Source organism: Pinus tabuliformis, chromosome 2_1, assembly GCF_031772625.1.
Source record: "Pinus tabuliformis cultivar Carrire ecotype Pingquan chromosome 2_1, CPIR1, whole genome shotgun sequence".
In the NCBI taxonomy this organism is placed as follows: Eukaryota; Viridiplantae; Streptophyta; class Pinopsida; order Pinales; family Pinaceae; genus Pinus; species Pinus tabuliformis.
Window position 1 is genome coordinate 517,191,708 of NC_142299.1, and position 26,021 is coordinate 517,217,728.

A 26,021-nucleotide genomic window follows, 5' to 3' on the forward strand; every position below is an offset into this window, starting at 1 on the left:
TGACATTCATATATGACTATTCCAGGAAGACATGGATATACTTCCTGAAGGCTAAGGGTGAGGTCTTTCATTGGTTTGAAGAGTTGAATGCTCTTGTGGAGAACTTGATCGGGAAGAAGATTAAGGGACTAAGATATGTAAATTTCAATTTCAATAATACAAACTAACAGGAAGACAAACAACAGTTGTTTGTGTTTTGTTGTGGACAACAATGCCCGTATTAAGGCCTAGAATACAAACTCAAAGCAATACAATTGAAACAACAACAAGATTACCTCATGAAAGCTCCAACCAAAGTGCACAAGTTGCACCTTCGTAAGCCTCAAAAAGCTTCTTTTATTAACCAAAGATAGAACAATTACAAAGCAGCAGCAATTTGCCAAGCTCTCAAGCTTCTGTCTTAGCTTGCACAAGAGGCAAGCATTACAATCTATAAGAAAATGGGTGAAGATCTCAAGAATTTGATGATCCCAATGTCGAGATGAATTCCCAAGTGTCGAGGGAGATCCCAAGGCAACAATACTCTGATCCTAAGAGGGACATGAGTTCTCAAAGAGGCAATGCGTACTAGGAGATGAGCTGTGTATGAGCCCAAGTGGCATTGCATGTGGGATCATTGGGGCCATGCATTGAGGGAGTGGGAGTGGCCTTGCCACATGCCCCCCTCAAGTCACCTTCAACTCACACTTTGCTATGGGCCAACTCAGCTTGATTAATGACCTCAATTTTTCCTCTCAACTAGTCTTCTGGACGTAACGGTGGACGAGTTAGACGAGTCGTGCAAGGACGCCTAAGGGGAACGACCAAGGGTGTCAGGGAAAAGTAACCAAGGGCAAGTTAGCTATGCGACAGGCTCCGCACGAGGGTGGGTGTCGTGCGAATGGAACGTATGCTACAGTGAAATGAAGGTAAGTCATGCACGACAAGACTTATCGACCGAAGGATACATTGGGTGTTGGCGTGAAGTGCAAGGCACGCAAGGAATTTGTAAGATACTTCCCTAGAAGTAACTTAAATTTCCCAACAAATGACTGAGTTTTTAATGAAGACTTCAATGAGAGTTTTCGTCAAACAGTTTGTTAGCATATTGCTGTAGGTGTAGTTTTTGTAATTTGTTCAACATAAGATATATATAGTGCCAAACAAAGCTCATAAAAACATTTTAAATCACCTACACACCATTCTTAAAACACCCCAAAGATATATAAACACTGTTACATGCAAATAAAGTGATATATCTTAGATTTAATAGCCGATATAAAGTCTGTACATAACAAAAAGGTAAGGAACCTAAGTTTGCTTCAACTGTTTCATATCTGTTGCCTTTAGTAATGATAATGATGACGACCCTTTCAACCTTCAGGCCATAAATCAGTATGCAGTAGTAATATTTCCAACATGGAAACTTGGCCTTGAATGGCTGTAGAATATGGTGGCACGTACAACAAACAAAATGAGGATTTGTTCTTTAACTAAGAACTGTTCAACTCCTTTTCCTCCACGAATATACTCCACCAGTGTAGGAGGAGTTACACAGTCCCTATCAGCAATGAAACTCGGTCTATTTAGTCCAACTCGACCCCAATATAATGAATATTCAACCAGCAGCCCACACTGTGATACTCTTCCCTTTGAATAATTGAACTCGACCTCTATTGGTGATGGGATTCAACCCGTTTTTCCAGCAAGTTCGTGGTTCTTTCAAGCTCTGGAACTCAACACTCTAATATGGAATAACTTGGCCTCTTTAAGGGAGCTCTACCATCTGGTTTTATCACCAACTCGTCCCTCCAAAAGTGTACTCTCAGCCTGCAAGTAGATATATGGAAAACCAGATATTAGAAGGTAAATTCAACTGATAACACAGTTACCTCATTTATCTTCCTCAATTCTTCTTTTCCAGTGAAGCAAAATGGTGAAATCTGAGTGATTTCGCTGTCCAACTAGCTAGGGTGTATTGCATCAACACCGAAACTAGCAATCTGCAAGTAGGGTTTCCAAAACCCTAGACTCTTCTCCAAGAGTTTTCCAAAAAATCTTTTTCTGAAATGGAAAATGACTAGATGAGGAGTGTTAAATTTTTAGGGCATCAGTGTAGAAATAATTTTTCTTCATTATTATAACAACTTCCAATGATCAGTTAGCATTAAATCCATATGACATTTATTCAAGAATCCTCAAGCAGTTATGCAAAAGAAAAATATCAACCATTAAACAAGATAGAGCAGTAAAAAATAACCATGAGACAAGAGACACAGAAATTAGGCTCGAGGCCAAGCAAAACCCACAAGGGGAAAACCTAGAAAATTCTTTCCTTGTGTGTGTGTGTGAGAGAGAGAGAGAGAGAGAGAGAGAGAGAGAGTTCTAGATTCATCAATACATCAGAGATAACAATTGCAAAATTATAGCCAAACCAGTAACCAGGGACAAGAGAGATACCAAGTAAAGTGTCAATCCTTTCTTCAGATTTCGGCCGTCTTCTTTTGCTCCCAAGTTCGCTAGATCAAAGATAACCAAGAGACAATTGATGTGTGCAAATGAGGAGAGATGATCTCCTTTATATAGATTTCATAGGGGGTCGAATCTGTGTCTCTTAGGGGCCCAACCAACTTAAATAATAATGAGGATGACTTGAATATTTTACTAGGCAAAATTCAAAATTTAAATTTTCCATTTCTTTACATGATGAAAATATCGATTATGGCTACCATATTCTCCAACACTCCCTCTTAGCTAGGGAGGTACTTTTTATTCTCTCTCAAGATTGATCTCCTTGACCAATCCAAAGGTCTCCCCATGCACAACCTAAGGGAGAGATCACATGTACAAGTCTCTCTCTTAATCAAGATCATTCTCCCTGACCAATCCATAGGTCTCCCAACGCACAGCTTAAGGGAGAGATCATCAATTTCATCATAAGGAAAGATACATAGAATCCAATCACTCAATGAGGCCAAACCAATCATATGCACAGGGTACATCTCGCCAACCACAAACAAGTTCTCTCGACCCACAGTCTAAGGGAGGAATCCCTATCTCCCTGACCAAAAACAAGGTCTCTCGACCTACAACCTAAGGGAGGAAACTCATCCTTCCCGACTAAACCATAGGTTTCCCGACCGCAACCTAAGGGTGGGAACTCAAGATTAATCTGCCTGACCAAACCACAAGTCTCCTGGTTAACACCTAAGGGAGAGATCACTTCAGGCCTTAGAATCAACCTCCTCGACTAGACTCATTGGTCTCCCGGTTCATAGCCTAAGGGAGAGATGATCTTCTCGACCAATCCATAGGTCTCTCAACACACAACCTAAGGAAGATTTATGATGCTATCAATCAATGCTTTGTCTCCCACGAGATTCTTAGCCATTCACATAATCATCATCAACCAACTCAACAATGAAAAAGTAGACATGGCGGACTTCAAAACTTTATGAACCATTCCAGTAGACAACAACTTCCAACTATTCATTCATCTTTAGCTGGTGCTTCTCACTACAAACATCAACAACCATAGTTGAATCTAACAAACAACAAGTGGTTTCTCACAGAAGCAAACATCAACAACTTGCTTATCAATAGAAAAGTGTGTCATAGTCGAATCCAACACACAATAAGTGGCTTCTCACAAAACCAAACATCAACAACTTGCTTGTCAAAAAAAAGATGAAATAGATTAGCAGCCAACTTCACAAATCAGCTATATTTCCAGCTTCAAACGTGCTACATGCAACAAGTCCATCCATGTCATGGCACCCATAATACATCTAGTCTAGATAGATTCAACAATTCCATGCATCAGGTTGTTCAACGAGCCAACCAGAGGGGTTCATCAAATCAACAACAAAGTCTTGCAAGTTCTTTAAATTTTTCTCAAGGAAGTGTCCATGGACTCACAACCCATTATGCTACAACCTCAGCAAGGATTTTTATGTGGCTCATACCATACGTTGTTAAATTTAGGAAACAATGGTATGTTCTATGCTTTAGAGCAATTTTACTTCAATTTCTCTATCCATATCCAGATTAGCAGTCACATCAACATGATAGTAAAATGCAGATATAACATAAACATAAATAGTAGAAGACAAGAGGACACAAGGTGTGGCTCCAACGAGGGACAAACCCCAATGTGGGGAAACCCTTGATCAATTCTTCTTATATATTCTTCAATAGTTCAACAGAGAAAGAGAGATAGAGTACGATGATGAGGTACAACTCAACAATAGTGTTGCATGGTGCAACAATAGTGTTGCATGGTGCAACTCAGTGATGATGGACATGGTATGATGGTGCAACATGGTGCAACACTGTGATATGTATAGTAAGGTGATGGAGTCACCTGAGTCCATATCAACTACCTCAAGTGACATCTTCTTAGAGAAGATCTATGCTCTTATCTTGTCAAGTCAAAGTGTTGACTTCTAATGTATATGCACTATCTCTCTCTCTCTCAGCTGAACTATTGAAGAACATATAGGAAGAATTGATCAAGGGTTTCCCCACATTGGGGTTTGTCCCTTGCTATCGCCACATCCTGTGTCCTCTTGTCTTGGCTTGTCTTCTACGATTTATGTTTATTTTCTATCTTCATTTTACTATCATGCTAAATGTGATTGCTAATTTGGAATTGATATTAAGCTAATATGGAAAATTGAAGTAAATTTGCTATAAGCATAGAACTTACCTAAAATTAACAAAAATCCAAAGCGGGAAAACCGGTGCAACAACTCTGATGGTTTTATTATTATGCAGGAGAAAATCTAAGTACAATTCTAGGATGCTCAACTAGCAATCCAATATAGAGAGAATACTGAACAAAGCACTGGTGAAATGATCTCACCCTGTCATTGGAGAATCAGTGACCGATCTTGTTGATTTGGAGGCTTTGTGTCAACCCTCTGCGTGGCCTTTGCACAGAACTGCATCACTCCTGACAGTTTTTGCGTCACCCCTCCTGGTTATTACGTTGTACCTCTTCTGGATCCTCTGCTAGCTGAGAAAATCAACCTTCTGCCTCCCAGACTCACATCCGGCTTTCGACAACTGAAATTCGACTTCCCTTAGCAGGAAACTCGACTTCCCCCCAAGGACTGTGTTGCCTCTGTGTCAACACTGCGTGGGCCAGCATCAACCTTCATCTGGAGGTCTTTTTATTCTCCCTCTGCCTCGTACTCTTCGAAAATTCCTTCTTCCGGATTCTCACTGCCCCTCTGTTGTAGGAAATCTCCTCAATCAGTTTTCTTCCTGAGAACTTCTCACTTTAGAAAAATCGATTTCCTTGATCTCTTAGTGTATTTTCGAAATGACCCTCAAGCCCCTTCTTATATCTTCCTGTTGGACAACCAACAGCCTAGATTAAATCATAATCAAAGGCTCAGATCGTTTTGGCTTGATTCGTGTGTTTTTCTAGAAGTTTCACCCCTGATTAGATTAATACCCATTAATATTTTAATTTTCCGAAGTTTAGACTTAGGAATCCCATTATAAATATTAATTATTTTAATAAAATCACTTCTGGGTGGAATTTCCCAAAATGCTTTTTGGGTTCTTAGGAATACATATGTCCAAGCCTCTCTGCAAGATTTGAGGCTTAGAGCACATCTGATGCTACCCCAAATCAACATGAGTCGAGTGACCTCTTTGGAGTATGCACTCTTTTCTTGGATAAATCATTATGAAGCTCGGATGAATGCACGATAAACTAAGTAAGGGCACTTGTTTTGTCTTCTTTATTATCTCCTTTTGACAAACCTTTCTTCAATGTCTTTGAGGAAGGAGCAAGTGGGCTCCTTGCCTTATCTCATCCTTGAAGATTGAGAACATTGATTCGAAACTTGGGGACAATGATTGTGCTTACCCTAGTTCTTTGAATCTTGATCTAATCCACTTTCTCTAAGTGTGTTAATCCTTGACTCCTAGTCCTCTCCCTCTTGTGGCACTAGTCCTCTCCCTAGTATCCATTCACCCCAAGCTGATTATTAGGGTTTAATTACAACAAAATCTTCTATTTTAATTTTTTATTACGTTGGATGTTATTGCCCTATGGTTATAAATTGAATTGAGACATTTGAAAACCTAAATTATCATTTAAATTGCATTTTTAGTCTTTTTTTAGGGTTGATATCTGTGGTCTAAGTCACTAGACACGTGGATACGGGACGCACAAGACACACAAATACGAGAGTCAGACACGGGACAAAGAGACCCTCCGACACATGACACAATATATATATATATATATATATATATATATATATATATATATATATATTAAAAAAATAGATATTACACAAATTCTCATGATGAGACAAATTCAAGCATACTTTTACATTGTAACATTATGCATAAAACCATGATTCATCAATGATACAAGTTTACAACTAGCTCTTGCTACTACATCAATGACGAATACAATAAATTGACATTGGACATACACAAGAAATTAATCGTAAACTGCAGTGTTCTCATTAAGTCGTCAAAATCAAAATATATTACATAGGCGCTGATACCTAAGGACTGCGTACTAGGTATGCCAATGGAAAATAGAAAATACAAAACAAGGTAGACACTAGAACCTGGAACCATATAATTGGAAGGAAGAATCTCATAGGCTGCTGCCAACAGGCTATAGGCTATGCCTATAGCTCATCAACATCAAAATCAACATTAGTACCACCATTGCTCTTTTCTGCATCCTCCTCTGTGTCCAATGTAATCTATGCATCTGTTGGTGTGGAGGATGATCCCTCAAGAGTATCACCATCATCAAAAAGGACATGCTCTAGCACTGGCTCATTAAGATCCAAGTTGGCCAATGCCAACTCAACACTGGTGTCTAAACCCTTATCATGAAGAAACACATCCCACATCTTTGTCTTTCCCTTCAACCACTCCTTTCTTTGCCTGTAAATAAGATGAAGGTTGGTGTGCACATACACCATTATCTCTGCCCTGGACTGGCAGACTCTGATGAAATTGAAAGAGGTGTTACCAATGGGGACACTCTTCCACTTCTTTTACCCCTTCCCTGCTGCCCTTGATTGAGCTATGAATGATGTAAAAATAAAGAAAAAATGCACTACTGTAAGTCTGTACATGAAAACAAAATGGACAAGTAGACTGTTGTAGCAAAACTTGTAAAAACTGTAAGGGAAATCCACTTTCTTGTAGCTTGAAGCACCTCCAAAATACTCTTATTTCCTTTGCTGGTTGATCCCATAGTCCCACAACACCCAAACAACGAATGCATATGGAGAAATGCAAGCCCAATTATGGCTTTTATCAAGCCTATGGGTTGCTATTCGGAGGACATGTGTCTGAAAATCGTGATTCTCTCTGGGCACGAATCATACTCGTTCTTTAAGCACAGAAAATTGTTGTAAGTAATTGTCTTATTTACTCTTATTGTAGCCTTTTAATTTTCATTTTATTATCATAGTTTCCAAGGCTAGTTTTGCTGCTGTTTCAATTTGTGTTTTTTCACGCTAGTTTACTTCAGCCAACTGTAATCTCTTGATTGTGTGTGTTTGTGGACCACCATTGAGCCTATATATGTTAATCTAAGCTCCCGGAAGAGCCATAGGACTCTTTGAACTCAAATACGGAAATTACCTTTAAAATCCATCTAAAACCCTAATTGCATAATATCATCTCTTAGTGGTAATCATTGTAGAATCCTTAGGGAGCTCTTAGCTTAGCTTACGTGGGTTATTTGATCCCTATGATCTACTTGGGAAGGCTCCCTTGTGTTGTGTTGTGCCCATCACTAATATGTGGGGAGATATTGCTCAGGTGACACTGGTTACTCTCTCTTTGTTACTCATTGTCCTGGTCTCTTGTTGAGGCTTTTCAATAGGGTGCAAGATATTGCTATAACATAGAGAACCATGGTAATGCATAAGTTTCCCACTGTCTGTTGGAAAAAGTGAAGGGTGCACTTTATGGGTTTTTTTGGCATATTTATAATTATGGATGCTAACTTCATTCAAATCATTGAGAGTTGCTAAAGGCTTATGCTTTTGTTTTAGAAGGGTGGTGTTTCAAGATGTGTATAAAACTAAATAAGCATTTCATGTAACATTTGAAGGGTTTATATTAGTGCTATTGAAGTTATATGGGCCATCAATCTGAGTGATATTGATGTTTTTCCATAGATTTGGAAATTTTGAATCACAATTGAGGCACAAAGATGATTATATAAGTCTTTTACTAGTGAAAAAATTGTTTCCATTATTCTTTGGAGTAAAATTGTTTGTCTCTACAATGGCAGTATGCAAGATTATTGGCTATAGCCTATAGCTTTGTTAGATATTGAAGTTTCTCTGTAGATTAGGCACTTGTTAAATCACATTTCAGGCATGGATATGCTTATATAAATGTTTTAGTATTTCTGAAAATTTTCATGTATTTTTTGTTAAGAATTTTCAATTTCAAGTGCAGGTCTGAATTCATAACAGCCTATTAAACTAAAGAAAGGTTATTAAGGATCTTTGTTGTCATTTCTATACTATGTTTTCCTTGATATATTCTGTGAAGGATATACATTATCTTGATCCGTTGTGGAAGATAAATGCCTAAAACTAAGGGATTGGTTCAGTAGTTCTCTCGAAACTAAATACTTCTATGTTTGGACTGCTGAAATAAGAGTACTGTCTAATTGTATTTGCAGGAAAAAGAACTTGAGCATTTAAAAATGGACGAGGCCAATTGGGATGATAATAAAAGGCGTGAAAGTTGCATGTTAATAGGAGAAAATTGCAAGTATAAGGTTAGAGATCTTTCTGTATGTATGCATATTCTTAAGGACATGCTTCTTATACTACAATGTGATAAAATATAACTTAATGGAGATGCTTTCATGCTTAAATTAAGGGAAATGTCGGCTTTCAAACAGTTATCAGTCAAGGTGGCTGGTACAGTAGGTTTTTAATGATATTTATGCATTCAGAATAGGTGTAACTGTTTCACACCACAATTTAATTATGGTCGTTCACTTCTCAGGAATTAAGACTGGAAGACCAACTTAGTCAGAGAAGGGAAGACTGGAGAGATCTACAAAAACTGGATGATATGTTTAAGAGGTGCAATTTGAAATGACTATTTTTTAAAGAAATTAATTATTTTCTTGATAAAGAACCGAGTTTTGCTTGGATAAGTTGGGCATGTCTCTTTGCACCTTGAACTTCTGTGTGCAACAATATTAAAGAGCATAAACACATTTCATGCCTACTGGCGTGTTCACTTTGACATGTATAGAAGGCTATTACTTTACAAATAACCATTTTCTGATAGATTAAACTTCTGGTCTGAATGAAAATTTCCTTTGCTTTGATTGTATTAGCATGACATCAGTTTGAGATTGGATTATTATTTTCAAATTGTTTTTATATTTTTGTTATAAATGAATTTACAAATCAATTGATCCATGTGTTAGATTTTGGGTTAGTTTGAAAGTATTTTAACTTGCTAGGAGAGTGCTATGCCTCTTATCCCCTTCCTGATGCTTCATGGACATATTGATGGTTCAGTTTGGGTGGATGCTTGTCCTTCGATAGAGTGCTAGCATGGTGCCCTAATAACTAACTGGGTGCACGAAATGGGAGAATCAATTCTTGATTCAGGGATGTACCTACCTAAGTGGAGGAATGTTTGGCAGTTGGAGGAGAGAATTTAGCCTTGGAAACTTGGGACCATGTGATATATACCCTGGAAGATGGAAAATTCACTTGAGATGCTTGGGTTGAGGAGTAAACTTCGTTGAAGATGGTAATGGATCCAGAAAAATGTTGAGGAGCACTGGAACTTAGTAACCACATTGGCACGCATGAAGGCAGCATGTTGAAAAGTGTAACTAGGTTCGGTCTTCATAATGACATGTAATTAGTATTTTATGTAATGTGATGTAAAGAAGAAAAATATATTTATTGTATTGCTTGCTTCATGGGTTTCATGAGCAAGAGATTTTATTTTTGAGTCAAGACTTCCATTGAGAGTCTTTAGGAATTATTTGTCATCTTGTCATAAAATGATAGAGTCATTGTCATGTAATGAAGTCATATTACACTTTGTAAATGGTCAAATTTGTCTATGTAAAGTATCCTCCAAGACCTTGTCACTTATCCTCTTCAAGTCAGCCTAAACGATGGAAGAAACTTTTATAAGGAGTCAGCTTAAAGGACATGAGGAAAGGTGTATATTTAAGCCACACTCGGCCTCACTTAGAGGAAGCAACTCGACTTGTATTCGATTAAGAAGTGCGAAGAAGAGGCTAACAAGAGAAGTGCAAAAAGGGTTTTCTTCTGGGGCAGCAAAGAAGAAGGAGGTTCCTTCTGGGGTCAACGAAGAGGAGAGTTTCTTCTCGGCAAGCGAAGGAGAATTTTCTTCTGGGATAACGAAGAAGATATTCTTCTGGATACTTGTTTTGGGTAACCGAGATGGAGATCTAGAGACCGAGATTCTCTAGAGGAAGCTAGTGAAATCATAGAGACCGAGTTTCTCTAAGAGAAGTCGAGAAAGTAGTGTGAAGGATAGAGACGAATTTTCTCTAGAAGGAGTCGAGGAGAGCAGTTCCAGATAAAAAAGAAAGTTGTGGAAGGGAAGAGGCAGAGCATCAAGGTTAGTGACAAGGTTCTTGGGAGGATACTGTCATGGTCTTGGTACTCGTCAATTGAAGATCTAGAAGAGGAATTTTGATCGGGTTTTCCTCTCAAGAGGTGAGAGGTTTTCGCCCTAGCTGACAAGCCTACATACTGTGTCAGTTGTCTTTTATTGTGCATATTGGTAATTGTCTTGATGAAAAGAACACAATAATAACATAACAAAGTAAAGACTATAAGCTAAGAAGTAAAAAGTATATCACAAACAAATATCGAGCAAAGAATCTTTTAAGTATTCATACCCTATATTTCTCAACATTGTATCAAAGCTAAGTTGCTAAAGTCAAGAAGGGGCGCTCAAGCAAGTTGACAAACAAGAATCAAAGAAGGATCAAGGCAAGTCGAAGAACACCTAGCAAGAAATCAAGATCCACCAAAATCCTAGATCGAAGAAATTTACACTAGCAAGTGTCTTGAAACCATTTTCAAGAAAGAAGGAAGACTAAATCATTCAAGGAGGATTGTGAATCAAGCTCTCACATGTCAAACTCTCAAGAAGAAAATCCTCTATCAACATCAAGATTAAGGAGGAAGCAAGCATCAATCTCTCAAGTATGTCTATGACTATATATGATAATAACAAAATGTCATTTTGCAAGGAAAGTAATAAATTGGTTGGGGCTGCAAATTTCGTTTCATGGAAGAAAAAGACAGACCTAAATCTTATTGGGAATTAGGTCATGGATCATATCAAGGGATTGATAACCTAACCTCCAAAGGAAGATACTCAAGCACATGCTAGATTCATGAAGGGAGAAGTGAGAGCCCAGAGGATTCTTATAGAATCTATAAAAGACTCTCTAATCCCATATGTATCAAAGTTGGAGATTGCAAAAGCTATATATGGCAAACTGGTAGAGTTGTTTTCTGTAAGTACTGCAGGAGAAGTAATCTCATTAAGGCAAGAACTCTACAAACTGAAGATATCCAAGGAAGATGGAATAGCCTCATACTTTATGAGGATATCAAAAATTCAAGATCAACTACAAGAACTGGGAGAAGTCATGTATGATAGAGAGATGACCACAGTGGTATTGAATGCACTATCGAAAGAATGGGGTAACTTCACTTCAAGTTTATATGGGAAGAAAGGAACTACTCCATTTCAAGATCTATGGTCACTCTGTAAGATCGAAGAAACCAGACTGAAGGCAAAGGTTGATGTCGGACCAAATGAGCAGAATCAAGCATAGGCTTCTATGGCAAGAAGAAAAGGGAAATTTAGAAAGTTTGGTCCTCAAAGGAAAAGGAAGAACTTGGATAAGATAAGATGCTATGGATGTCAAGGACTTGGGCACTATAGAAGAGATTGTCCTAAACGTAGTAAGGACAAGAGGGATAGGGAAGAAGCCTACATTACTGAAGAAGTGAAAGAGCTTGAGACAAAGAAGCTAAAGAATGAAGAAGTAAAGGATCTCTACTATGACTGAGATGATCTTCTTCACTAAAAGGTACTTTTTACTTGTAATTTATAGATAGAAAACAATGTAAATAAGATAGGATGCATCAGATTAGAAAATAGCATTCTGAAAAAAGCATTAGAAGAAAGAGCTCGTGACATGGGAAGCAGAAAGAATGTCTGGAATAAATTCTACTAAATATGTGCTTTTGGAAACCTCATCGAAACCTCATTAACTGAGACCATCATACTATAGTCAATAAGGAAACATGTGCCAGGTGAGGATATGAAAGATCCTCAAGTTTATTTCATGGAATCCTTACCATAAGGCTCGCCAATTTAGAAAAGAAGCAAGAGTTTCATCAGGAATTCCAACTCGTGGATTTCAAGGATGATAGTATGATGACATAACAGGAAAGCAGGTCTAAAGGATAAAGTTCTTTCGTTCAAATGAAGCTGCTATAGGAAGTCTGGATGACCAAAAGGAAAGATCAGGTATGTATGCTCACATAGATTATTATGAAAGTCATGTCATATGGTTGCAAAGAATATGGATCACTATTTCCATCTTGGGAAATATGATCAAAAGAAAACATCTCCTCCTTCGAAAGCTTGCATCAAAAGCATAAGTCACATTAGATGAAATCAACATAATATGTTCTCATATGCTTCATAAGGAAGCTGACTACAATTGAGGAACTCTGATTGAAAGTTCATGGGAATGAAGTGTGAAAAGAAAGGAAGAGATCCTACAAATATGCAACAAAGGGAGAAGGCATTCAACATCCGAGACCAATAAGTGTTGACTAGAATATCTCCCAGAAAGATATGAAGACTGTAATAGGAGTCAGAAAAAGATGGAGACCCTTGACAATGGATATCTGAGGGAAATGTGTCAAACTGCATGCAAGATGTTGATACCTACAGGAAGATGTCATGATGAACGCCCATCACAAAGGTAATACTTGATTTAATTGTTCATTTATTATGTTTGAACTAAAATCTGGATGGGCTTATGTAGGATTGTCAAAGGAAGGATCTGTGGATGACTTCCAAGAGGACCATATTGAAGGATATAAGATCCTTCTGGAAAATATGGCACGAAACCAGAATGACATGAAGTAAAGCCCTATGAAGAAGTGATGGATGGTCTGTGCCTTATGAAGAAATCCTCGAAAGATGAAGACTCCATGACAAAAGAAATTGATGACATTAGGGAAGAAAGGATTTCTTCAAGCAGCTGGTCGTTCCACATGAGGAGCTGCTGTAGGTCCCTAGTTAAGAGAGAGCCTGAAAAGAAGTTTCTTACTTGGAAGAAAGTTGGAAATTCCTAAGCCAAGAGGGAGCTGAGGTACATTCCTTTTTGGTAGGAATGAGTACATTCCTTTATTGGAATATGTCCTCCCTATTCAGAGGGAGAGATAGACATGTCATTCTAGTCTTCACCTGGGAAGACAGAATGGAGGATTGGGTAATCATTTGGCATCCGATGCGCTCTGAGGATGAGATAGGGCATCCAAGAGAAGAGTAGTCATGGAGGACTGATATTCTTTGAGGACTAGGGAGTCCAAGATAAGAATAGTCCTTATGGAACACACCATGAGTACTCGGGTAGGGGATGTTCCGAGAGAGACAATGATGAGGGTGTCTATAAATCATTGTTCTCAGCAGCATTGAGCTCAGATCTTGTGGAGATAAGGAGCTGCTAGTCAAGGCCTTGCTATGTAACAAAGCTGGTTGATATGATGCTATACAAATGAGTTACCAATCTGAATTCTTTTTATGAGAAATTATTTAGATTGAGAAAGTCCAAGTACCATTATGAATACCTCCCTAGTTAAGAGGGAGTGTTGAAAAGTGTAACTAGGTTCGGTTTTCATAATGACATGTAATTATGATTTTATGTAATGTGATGTAGAGAAGAAAAATAAATTTATTGTATTGCTTGCTTCATGGGTTTCATGAGCAAGAGATTTTTTTTTGAGTCAAGACTCCCATTGAGAGTCTTAAGGAGTTAATTGCCATCTAGTCATAAAATTATAGAGTTATTGTCATGTAATGAAGTCATGTTATACTTTGTAAAAGGTCAAATTTGTCTATGTAAAGTATCCTCCAAGACCATGTCACTTATCCTTTTCAAGTCGACCTACAACGATGGAAGAAATTGCTAGAAGAAGTCGGCCTAACCACAAGTGATCATGTCGGCCTAAAGGACATGAGGAAAGGTGTATGTATATGCCACACTCGACCTCACTTAGAGCAAGCAACTCGACTTGCATTCGATCAAGAAGAAGTGCGAAGAAGATGCTAACAAGAGAAGTTCGAAAAGGGTTTTCTTCTGGGGCATCGAAGAAAGATTCTTCTGGGGCAACGAAGAAGTAGTCTTCTGGGGTAGCGAAGGAGGTTTCTTCTGGGGTGAACAAGGGAGAGTTTCTTCTGGGCAAGCGAAGGAGAAGTTTCTTCTGGGATAGCAAAGAAGGGATTCTTCTGGATACTTGTTATGGGTAATCGAGATAGAGATCTAGAGACCGAGATTCTCTAGAGGAAGCCAATGAAATCATAGAGACCGAGTTTCTCGAAGAAGCAGTGTGAAGGATAGAGACCAAGTTTCTCTAGAAGGAGTCGAGGAGAGCAGTTCCAGATCAAGAAGAAAGTTGAGTAAGGGAAGAGGCAAAGCATCAAGGTTCTTGGGAGGATACTAGAGTCAAGGGTCTGTGTCATGGTCTTGGTACTTGTCAATTGAAGATCTAGAAGAAGAATTTTGATTGGGTTTTCCGCTCGAGAGGTGAGAGGTTTTCGCCTTCGCTGACAAGCCTACATACTGTGTCACTTGTCTTTTATTGTGCGTAATGGTAATTGTCTTGATGAAAAGAACACAATAATAACATAACGAAGTAAAGACTATAAGCTAAGAAGTAAAAAGTATGTCACAAGCAATTATCAAGCAGAGAAATCTTTTAACAGATTTCTCAACATAGCATTGGGCACAATAGCGGACTTGTGGTACATAGTTAAAGGAGGAAAACATCATATAAAGAAGCATGGATAGTGGATAGTTGTGGAAAATATAGCCATGGACTATCAACTTGTCGTAGAGAACACCATATTGGAGGAGGGGTGCTGATGCCAAGGAGGATCATGCTAAGAGAGCAGTTTGCATTGGGGGTTGGATAAACCCTAGTTTGACGCATGTACATCCTTATTGTTGAGCACTCGATTTAGGGTTGCATTGTTGGTTACTTGTGTTAAACATGTTGAAAAGTGTAACTAGGTTTGGTATTCATAATTTTCGTTGTACTTGTGTCATTATGCATTTTATGTAAAAAGAAAAAAGACGAATTCTTATTTTTATTTTATTAGTTAAGCATGTTCTTTGTGCTTCTAGGATTTGTCGAGTCAAAGAGTCAAGGTCCTATTTGAACTTCTAGTAAAGAAAAAGGAAAAAGCATTTTGGAAGAATGTAATTTGGGTAAATTCAACTCAAGAAGCCAAGTCAGCCCTCCTAGATGTGAAGCCGGCTCAATGAAAGGATGTGTCTTTTCACACATGAGAACAACTATATATTGGCATATGTCCTCAACCCCAATGGCAAGCAAGTTTGGTGGTTTCTGAAATGTGTTATGAGGCAAGAGAAAAATGTGAAGTTTTGAGGCAAGAGAAAATACCTAGTTCTGAGGCTATATATATGAAAAGGAGTGTGAGGTTTCCTATGAAGAATGATTTGAAATTTGCAAGCTTTGATGTGACAAATAATATGAGCCTTCTTGTGATAGATGATGCAAACATTCTGTAAAAGTTAGTCCGAACTTGTTGGACTAGATGTGGAAGCTTCTTGATGGAAGATTACCTGAGCTTCCTGTGGCATAAGAGTTGGAACTTATGCTTGATTGAGATTGATGATATTTCTGTGATTTGGAGGGTTTGACTTGGCTTCTTAGTGGTTGGATTTGGATCTAGGATTTCTCACTTTGATCAGATTCTATAAGAAGAAGAGGTTTTCTGGGTTTTCCCCTCGGAGGGGTTTTGCCTTGGCTTGGAGCTTATATCTTGTGTTCATTGTTTTTTTGTGATCTTCATGTTTATGTTTTGGTAATTGTTTGATGAAAAGGACACATTAAAAGAAATAATAAGCCAACGAATTGACAAATAATTACCATGCTAAGAGAAATCAACCTTAATTCATAATACTTGATTTCTCAACAAAACTCACATGAATTAAATGGACAAGATATGCTAAGTCGTGGAATGCAATTTTATTCAGAAAGATGTACATATTAATACATATGTCTGACCCTTGGTTTCATTTGGTTTCATATTCCAAGAGGTCTCTTGAACTTCCGTGATAGTTGGAATTCTTACATGCCAACCCTTACGGATTAGGTGTGCAAGATTCCCCCCGATCCGAAGGGGTGTATATGAGTCCAAGAAGAGAGATGGAATAAAATAATGCATGGTAGCCAATGGCTGAATGTGCTCTCTAAAATGGTGGTTTTTAAGGAAGACCACAAAGCCGATGAGGTGTTAGGCCCCTATACTACTAGTGTAACACCTTATTGTTATTAGTACAACCCCCTTATTATATTGTTGTACCCTTGTAGTCCCCATATTGTTACTATTGTGCCCCATAGAATCCCACTATTGTTATTATTATGCCCTTACATTATTATTGTTATGTCGGCTCTGATTATATTATGACCCCTTAGACTCCTATATATAGAAAGGAGGTATTTTCATTTGTATCATCCAAGAATTGTTCATTTGTGTAATGTAAAGGAGGTTGCCCCCTCGAAGAGGCCGAATTATAGGCGTTGATCTATCTTTTCTATCTTTTTGTGAGCTGGTTTCATAACATTTGGTATCAGAGCTTTGGATTCTAGGGTTTTAGTGCTCCAAACACGTCATCGTGGCATTTGCGCTATAACTTTTTTTCTGTGACGTTTTAGATGCTGAAAAAGCCCATTTGGGTTGAAATCGTTCTGAATCTTGGGTCCGAATTTTAGATATTTTTGCGCTATATTTGCGAAGATATGATCTGAGGAAGTTGGCCTTTTTGTAGACTCCCGAATTATATTCCAAACAGGTGACCTGGGGAAAATCGTCATAACTTTTGTTTTGAGCATCAGATTGAAATTTCGTAAGAAGTTACAGAAAGAGGACAGACTGTAGTTAACTGTGTATATTTTTCAGATCCTAAGGTTAATATAGTGACACGTGGAACTTCATACAAGTTCGCTCTTCTGAAAAGGTCTATAATCAGGTCACCATGGGAGATTTGGCATAACTTTTCCTTGGAGAATCCAATTTGGATCAGACTGGTGGCATGGGAAAGAGGACACAGAGGGCTACTATAGGTTGCAATTTCAGAACTGGAAGAACCGAAATTACAGAGTTATAGTCGTTTCAAGATCGAGCTCCTAGAATCAAGAAAAGTCGATATGAGGAAGTTTGATGGCAAGGATCCGGTAAATTGGATACTACAGATGGAGAAATATTTTGATCTACATGGTGTACCACTGTTACAAAAGGTATATATTGCATCTAATTATTTGGAACATAATCAATTTTTATGGTATAAAGGGCTTTGTTCTTGTAAACCACTTGTCACGTGGTCAATTTTCATGGAGGAAATGATAGCACATTATGAGGATACAAAGAGAAACTCCTTCTTTAGCCAATTGATAAATCTCAAACAAAAGGGTTCAATGGAAGAGCACATTGAAGACTTTCAAAAATTGAATAGAAGGGTAAATTATATTCTAGAGAAGCAAAGGATTGATGTCTTCATAGGGACTTTAAAGGATAATGTTCAACATGAGGTTGGAGCAATAGTCATGAGCAATGTGGAATGCAATTTTATTTAGAAAGATGTACATATTAATGCATATGTCTGACCCTTGGTTTCATTTGGTTTCATATTCCAAGAGGTCTCTTGAACTTCCGTGATAGTTGGAATTCTTACATGCCAACCCTTACGAATTAGGTGTGCAAGATTCCCCCCCATTCGAAGGGGTGTATATGAGTCCAAGAAGAGAGATGGAATAAAATAATGCATGGTAGCCAATGGCTGAATGTGGTTCTCTAAAATGGTGATTTTTAAGGAAGACCACAAAGCCGATGAGGTGAGAGAACAAGAGGTCTCTACCGGTGGTGGTTTAAGGCTGACCACCAAGTTTGGAACTAAGGCTTGATTTAGTTCCTGGAATAATTCCAAATCTGGCTAGAAGTTGAAGTCTTCTGCTAGTGGAAGTGCTACTTGATAATGGTTTACAGATGACCACAAACTGATGTAGCGAAAACCGTAGTCTTCTGCTGGTGGTGCTTTAAGGCAGACCACCAACTAAAAGCATACTCATGGAGGATAATTTGTCTCTGGCTACAACTCTAAATTTGGCTTTGGCTGACTATTGCTCCAGGCTCTAGCAGCTGACTTTGGTTCACGCTGTGGCTCAGGCTCGCTTGATTTGGCTTTGAATTTGGTCACTGACTATCAATTACCTCCCTGTCAGATACAAGGTGAGAAGATGAAGAAATATCAACTCCAAGACATGTCAATACTCGAGAATGAACTCTGAATTATGACCGAAACATCTTCTTGACTGTTGAAGCCCATTGCTAAGAAGCAATCCATCCAAGGTGAATCTTCGTTCTTTTAAGAGGCTTGTTTCTGGAACATCTATTTGAATGATGAGTATTTTTACAACAATGCTAACACAGTTGAAGATCAAAATATTGATTGTTCACATGGCCAACTCGATCATAGTGTTACCATTCGGCTAACACCAACACAAGTTGTTGGACACCTAATCTGTAAGGGTTGGCGTGTAATAATGACATTGAAATTCTTACATGCCAACCCATACAGATTAGGTGTCCAACAACTTGTATGGACATACGACCTTATTTTACGGTAGCCTCCCCCACAAATTGTATATATAAGGTGTTTTAGCATTTTTTGGTTTTGATAAGTTAGAATAAATTAGACAAAAAATGAAAATGTATTTACAAGATGTTAAGATAGGATATGGAAAAAAAGAATGTTAAATAAAAAAATGTTAGGAAAATACTTTTATAAATATGTCCATATCAAAGAAAATGTTAGGGTAGATGCTCTAAAAAATGAAGGCAAAATAAAATGCTGTTGAGGAGCTCATTAAGAAAAAGAACACTGAAGTTGCAGCACTAAAGAAACAGCGGAAACTGTCAACATCTGAGGATCCCATGGCCAAAGAAATTGAGGAGACAGAGACTCAAAAGTCAGACATGATGAAGCTCATCATAGAATAGAATTTGCAAATACAACAAATGGAGGAGCAGATGGAGAAGTTGGTTAAGGAGAAGGATGAAGCTATCAAGAACATTCAAACTTCAACAGATGCAATTTCTCTTGCAGCAGTTCCCATAACCAGAGTTTCTACTACAACCACTACATCAGCGACAAGTACAACAGAAGGAGTTGAACAGCTTATTGAAGCTCTTCAGAACCTGTCTATCCAGACAAGAGAAATCAATAGATTGAAGGATGAGCTCAAAGAATTTCGGCTTTTGAAGTCTATATTAGACAATACACACACAACTGAAACAAACAGACTTAAAGACCAAGTGGAAGTGTCGACAAAAGAACTCACAGATTCCTTCATAGGAAACAAGTTGGGTTTAGCAAAAGAAATTCTGTGGGAAGAAATCACAGAGGCAATCAAGGAGATTTGGCCCTCCATTAAGATAATATTCAACCAAAAATATCTTTTGGAGAAAGCTCAGGAAGCAGTGGAATCCATAAATAGGCAGCTGGAGGATATGCCAGAGACTGCCTCTGATATAATCAAATTTCTGAATTCCAAGGATGATTATGAGCTTGAGGAGTTAAGGATAAGTGACAGAACTGCAACAATATTAGAAGTAAAGAAGGTTATCACTAAAAGAAATCTCAACCTTCAGCTACAAGAAAAGTGCAACAATGTTAACAACATGGTTCAGAGATTCTTCAACAAAATTGAACCTTTGATCAGCAAAGGTTTACCTTCCATGATGGTTATTAATGATAAATTGATGCCAATTGAAGATTATGTCAAGAAGTTAACAGAGGTGGGCACCCATGCAGCTTCAGTAGCCAATATCAAAGGATCAACAACACTAGCTCTCATAGTAAAAACACTCCGAGATCTTTCTTCATCCTGGATGAAATCAAGCATATATTCTTGGTAAAACCCACTTTTACCAAATACATCGAGATGGATGAAATCTACAGGAGGGTAACAAAGATTTCTATCCCAGATAAGAAACGCTGGGAAGAATTAACAGATTTACTGGATTGAGGATAATGGAACAACATTCAGTTTTTGTGGGAACAGTCAGCCAACTCCAACCATCTTTCAACTTTTTCAGCATTAGTCATCAAACAACGCAGCACCAAAGCAGTGCCAGATCATTAGATAGTTTTATTTTTGATTGTGTAAATAATCTATTTTTGTAAAAGCAGTTTAGGATATTTTTCGTCCTACTGTTGTATAAATAACTCCCTTCACGAGTTATTAAGGGTTGCACCCTTGAAGAAGCATTTCTAGACATCTGATGTAATTAGTCTTTCTGCATCATTAATACGAAGCAAAGGATTCTGAATTCTGTTTTGCGCAGTTTGTGTTTCCTGTAAGTGTTTCTAGTATCATTCGTTATGTTTTTCTTCATATACTTGTGTCTTGCAGAGATAACTACGTAGGAGTAATTGTATCTCAATCTATTCCTATAAGCTTTCTGAAGTGATAATCCATAAAGAGAATGAATTAATGGACTATTTATTTAATTAATTCCCTCAAAATCAATAAATCGTCAACATCTTTTGTAAGCGCATGTGTATTTTCTCAAACCTGTAAACATAGTTTAAAGGTTTTCATACTTATGATTATCTAGCTTTCTATTTGAAAACTGTGGCTATCATATTACTTTTCTGTTTCTGCTCATTATTTGAAAAGCTATTTCACTGCGTAATTATTTATAGCAGCCCTTTGCTGAGATATTGATATTATTCAAGAGGTTAGGCACATCAGTTCTATATTTGTTTCATCCATTGGTCTCCCAAATTAAAACAAAACCCCCAAAACATTTATCTTAGATGCTCTGGCATAATAGCTGACCATTATTATCTTAGAGGTACAACATAAGGGAGGAGAGAGCTGTTGTTATCACTATCATCATTTCGCTCTATCTTTTGTATTGTCTTGGAGATGTCTTGTAGGGAGAGAGATTTAGGGCTAATGAAGAAAACTTAGGGTCATGGTAATTGTTGATTTTCTAGTCTAATTAAACAAGCACAATTTTCCGCAACTAATAATTACTTCCAATGATATATGATATTACTTTAATGCACTCTAGAACATAATTAACTAATTACAGTTAGAAAATTCAACTTGTCAAGCATTGACTATCTCAAAAATTTGACTGCTTAGAAATGTGGGCCTCTTCCTCTGATTACTTCCCACGTGTGAAAGAGAGAAAAATGTGAGTGATGAGTGAGTGTGTAAATGAGAAGTTCAAGTGTCTTTTTATAGTGATATTAGAGTGCCCAAGAGGCATGTCTCTTTGCAAATTAAATTTAAAGTTAAATTATATTTTCTTTCTTCTAATTTAAAATTTATTTTTTCTTTCTTTTAACTTGTGTAGCTGGGGAATACCTCCTGCAACTACCCAAGAAATTCAACACTCCCTCTTAGCTAGGGAGATATTCAACTTGATTTCCTCAAGATGTCCAATTAGATGAAAAACTTCTCCATGCTAAGAAAAGGTTCAATGACCCTGCTTTGTTAATGTATCTATCCACTTCAAGTTCCATTCCAGAACCACGTGGAAAGCATCTTGCATTAATGTCATGCAAAGGATCTAGTCACCCACTAGCCAAATACCCTTTGGCGATATGGTCAGGTACCCCCTGACCAGGGTAAAACTAGTCCTGGGTCACCAACTAACCAAGTCATCACTTGGAACCAGGTCAATTCTCCCTGACCAATGGTGAAACCCTGGGCCCATTTACCATTCCCCCATGTCGTCACATGGCACTTGAATGGTAAAAATACTTGCTTGATGCTTTGAGGCACTCACTCTACCCACTAGCCAAGTAACCCTTGGCAATATGGTCAGAACCTTCTGACTAAGGGAGAACTCCAAACCCTGATGCTATCTGGGCCATTCTCCCTAGCCACATTACATGGCACTTGGTCAATACCCTTGACCTAGGGAGAATTTCTACCTTGATGCTACAACATCAACACTCCCTCTCAACGAAGGAGGCATTCTCAACCACTCCAAGCTTTTCCTTGAAGTATACAAACTTCATTTGGGACAAAGGCTTTGTGAGAATGTTAGCAACCTGCTCGTCTATAGAAATGTATTGGAGCCTCACTGCTCCCTTCTGTACCATGTCTTGGATGTAGTGGTACTTGATCTCAATGTGGTTTAACTTGTCATGGAAAACTTGGTTTTTTGAAAGCTTAACACAACTTTGATTTTCGCAATGTATCACGATTGTCTCCAACAATTGATCAAACAATTCTGCAAGCAACTTCCGAAGCCACACTGCTTCACAACTCGCTAGACTAGTTGCAATATACTTAGCCTCTACAATGTTGAGTGCAACAAACATTTGCTTCTTGCTCATCCAGGATATCATAACAGAACCCAAACTGAAGCAACGTCTTGATGTGCTCTTCTTGTTTTCGACACTTCCTGTCTAATTAGAGTTTGTGTATCCGTGGCATCTGTACTTCACCATTTGAGGCATATCTCAATTTGTAACTGACTATACCACACAAATATCTCAACACATGCTTGCTGCATTTCAATGTACATGCCTATGTTCCAGCATGAAGAGGTTTAGAGTGTTCACTGCAAAGCAAATATCAGGTTTGGTATTAACCAATACATCAAGGATTCAATCAATTGTCGATACATGGAGGGATCCACAAGATTTGAGTTAGAGCCTCTCAGTGTCTTCAAATTGGTCACCATGGGAGTGGTCACGGACTTGTAGTCCATCATCCCAAATCTCTGAAGGATCGTATTTATATACTTCCCTTGACCAAGGAAGTAATGTGTCAAGCCTAGATCCTTCATCTAAAACTTAGAGGTCAATGTTGAATTTCCACATCCCTGGGTCTAAGTTAGAGTCTTAAAATCATTGACGCTACCAAACCAAGAATCTCAACCATAAACTACTTTGCATAGTGGAAATATAAAGCAGTAAATCACATATGCACAAAACATAGACAACTTTTTAATTTTTCAACCCAACTTCGTTATATTAACAACATATAATACAACAATCTAGGGCTCCCGTACCAGGGATAATGGCCCTTAGTACAAGATACAAAACTGGGGCTTGGTGTTAGTCCATCGACAACCAATCTGCCCTCAACAAGATATTCTGATCATCTGGTTGATGTAGTGTGCTCTCTAAGCTCCTCTCAGTCGTACCCTGTACCTGCCTGGTCCTTCAACTCTCGATCTGCAGCTCCTGCCTCTATTAATGCTCGAAGTCCATATGGTCACCGAATCTCGGCTATCCAATTTGCTCTTTAGTTGTGCCCTCGTCCATCAAGGCCACAACACATCGAGACTCCTGTCAAGTTGTTCACAACTCCACTTGTGAACAACTCTCAACTGCCCACTGCTGCTCCTCAGCTACTTAGGGACTTCCGCCCACTATGGTCTTCCTGCATTGCTTTGATGAAGACCAACATAGGGCACGGAGGGCTGCCACCTATCACTGCAAGATGTCCATCTCCCACAATGAACACAGGCTAGGAGGACTGCCCATCATTTGTTGTAGAAGTCCTTCTCCACACACAAGTCTCGGGCTCCAATCTACCTTCTAGTAGCCTCTTTTGTTGACCAAAGAGCTAGACATAAGGCTGTAATACTTCACCCAATCACACACCAACAACGTCCTTCTTGTTTGCTGCTCTAGGGCTACATTGGGTGGCCAACACGTTGCCCTCCAAAAAACCTATGACACCTAATCGATCATCCAAGTGTCCATCTGCAACTCACTTTGCTACTACCCTCTTTCCTTTCGATTTGATGTGCCTGCTATCACCTTGGCTGCCTCACAGGGCTCCCAACAAGCCACGTGGGCTCCTCCAAACAACTCCTAAGGCCTCCTCAAGCTGCCAATCAATTGATCCACGCAATAGTCAACACTTTGATGTAATACATGACAAACTCTCGCTCCAAGTTTGCTGTCCAAGCCCTGTGGAAACTATCACTAGTCTAGGTCATTTAATCATGAGATCTGCCCTCTCTTCATTGAATTTCACAAGCTGCCCTATAACGATCCAATTTGGTCACACCTTGATCCAATATACATCTCCAAACACTGCTGTTTCACCTTGCTTCATTGCTTCACTGGTTAGGGAACACCACACTGCCATCCACCCAACACACATTGAGCTATACATGCCTCTAAAGGCTACGATTCACCCTAGAAGGAACCTGTTTGTGTGACACTGCCCCTTTCTTGCTTTGTCTAGTTAGACACAATCCTTAAGGGCCTCCAACTACTGGCTATGGCTTGCGGCCTAGCCCAATAGTTGACTGTAGCTTTGGTCCTCTTCAAATAGTGCCACAACTGCCTTCCTAATAGTAGTCCCTTGCTCCTTTAGACTGCGGTCTTCTCTACCCAACAACCCGCATTAAGACAACCCTTAAACATGCCTTTAGACAGCCCTAAAACCACCTTGATGTCACCTACAACAGCTCGGTCTCCACAACTGTACCTTGGCCTCCTTTTGCTGCCCCTTGGCTCCTTTTGCTGGGGCTTAACCTTCACGAAAATTTCTGAGTTACCTTTGGTGTGTATTGCACACTCTGGAATGCTCTAAAACATATCACTTCACCTAATATTTATACACATATTAGGGCTCAATGAATTGACGAGGAGACCCACTATTGGATTGTTTTTACACGAAGCCTGCATGACTTGGTGACCAATAATTACGTTGTCAACTTCAAAAATTCATTTCTCTCTAACGACAACTCGTATTCGGACGATTCTCGATGTGTTGGAATTGTATCGCCGAGGACTATCATCCTCATCCATCATATATTGTACCTTCATCATGGTTTTGGCCCAAATCACGATGGGTGCAAAACCCCCAAGCTTGGATCTCAAGCCCACAAGCCTATTTGTGGCACTTTGACCTCCAACCCTTGAAAACCAAGGCTTGGAGTACCTCCCAAGCTACATAAAAATCAACAGTCAGCTCCCTCTGACATTGAAGCAAAGATTCCTATGGTAATCCTGATTGCTTCCTTTATCATGGAAGCAAATGCTCCTACCACTGGCTGCCTCCATCACGTGGGCAAGTCCTTCTGTTCCCGTCAGAAACAAGTCATCAACATATAATAATAAGATCATAGGCTCACTTTTTAACAACCTTGTAGTAAAGTTTAGGATCAACATCACTCTTGGTGAAACCAAGATTCATCAGGTATCCATCAATCCAAGAATGCCAAGCCCGAGGTACTTGCTTGAGCCTGTACAAAGCCTTCTTCAGTCTGTCGAGTAGAGCAAATGTTTCTTCATAGTTCTCTCCCTCTTTATGGAAGAATCCTCTTGCCACGAATCTCGCTTTGTACTTCTCTATTTTTCCATCTACCACATGGATGATCATGTAGATCCACTTGGAAGTCACCATTGACTTCCCTTCAGGTCTCGACACAATTTCTCACACATCATTCTTCATGATGGACTGATATTCCTCCATCATGGCATCCTTCCCAACTTGCTAGGCTGTTTCCTCCTCATAGTTGGATGGCTCAGAATCAATGATGTGACTCAATAGGGTTGCATAGCCTGAGTAATTCTTAGGACGTTTTCTTTTCCTGAAAGTGCCTTGGGGAGCTGCGTGTCCCTCTCCACCTTGCAATGTAGTTCAAAGCCATATTGACATTTTCTTGGATACTAGAACAACGACCCT

General features: G+C 38.8%; 1 protein-coding gene across 3 annotated transcripts in view; it reads left to right on the top strand.

The window, feature by feature from the left end:
• Window positions 1–26,021, top strand: part of LOC149201225 (uncharacterized) — a 324,845-nt gene that overhangs the window by 108,869 nt on the left and 189,955 nt on the right. For all 3 annotated transcript variants that reach the window (XM_089399692.1, XM_089399693.1, XM_089399694.1), the window contains 2 exons: window positions 8,672–8,770; window positions 9,004–9,083. In XM_089399692.1, coding sequence (XP_089255818.1) covers window positions 8,672–8,770; window positions 9,004–9,083 — 179 coding nt within the window. The remainder of the gene's footprint in view (window positions 1–8,671; window positions 8,771–9,003; window positions 9,084–26,021) is intronic.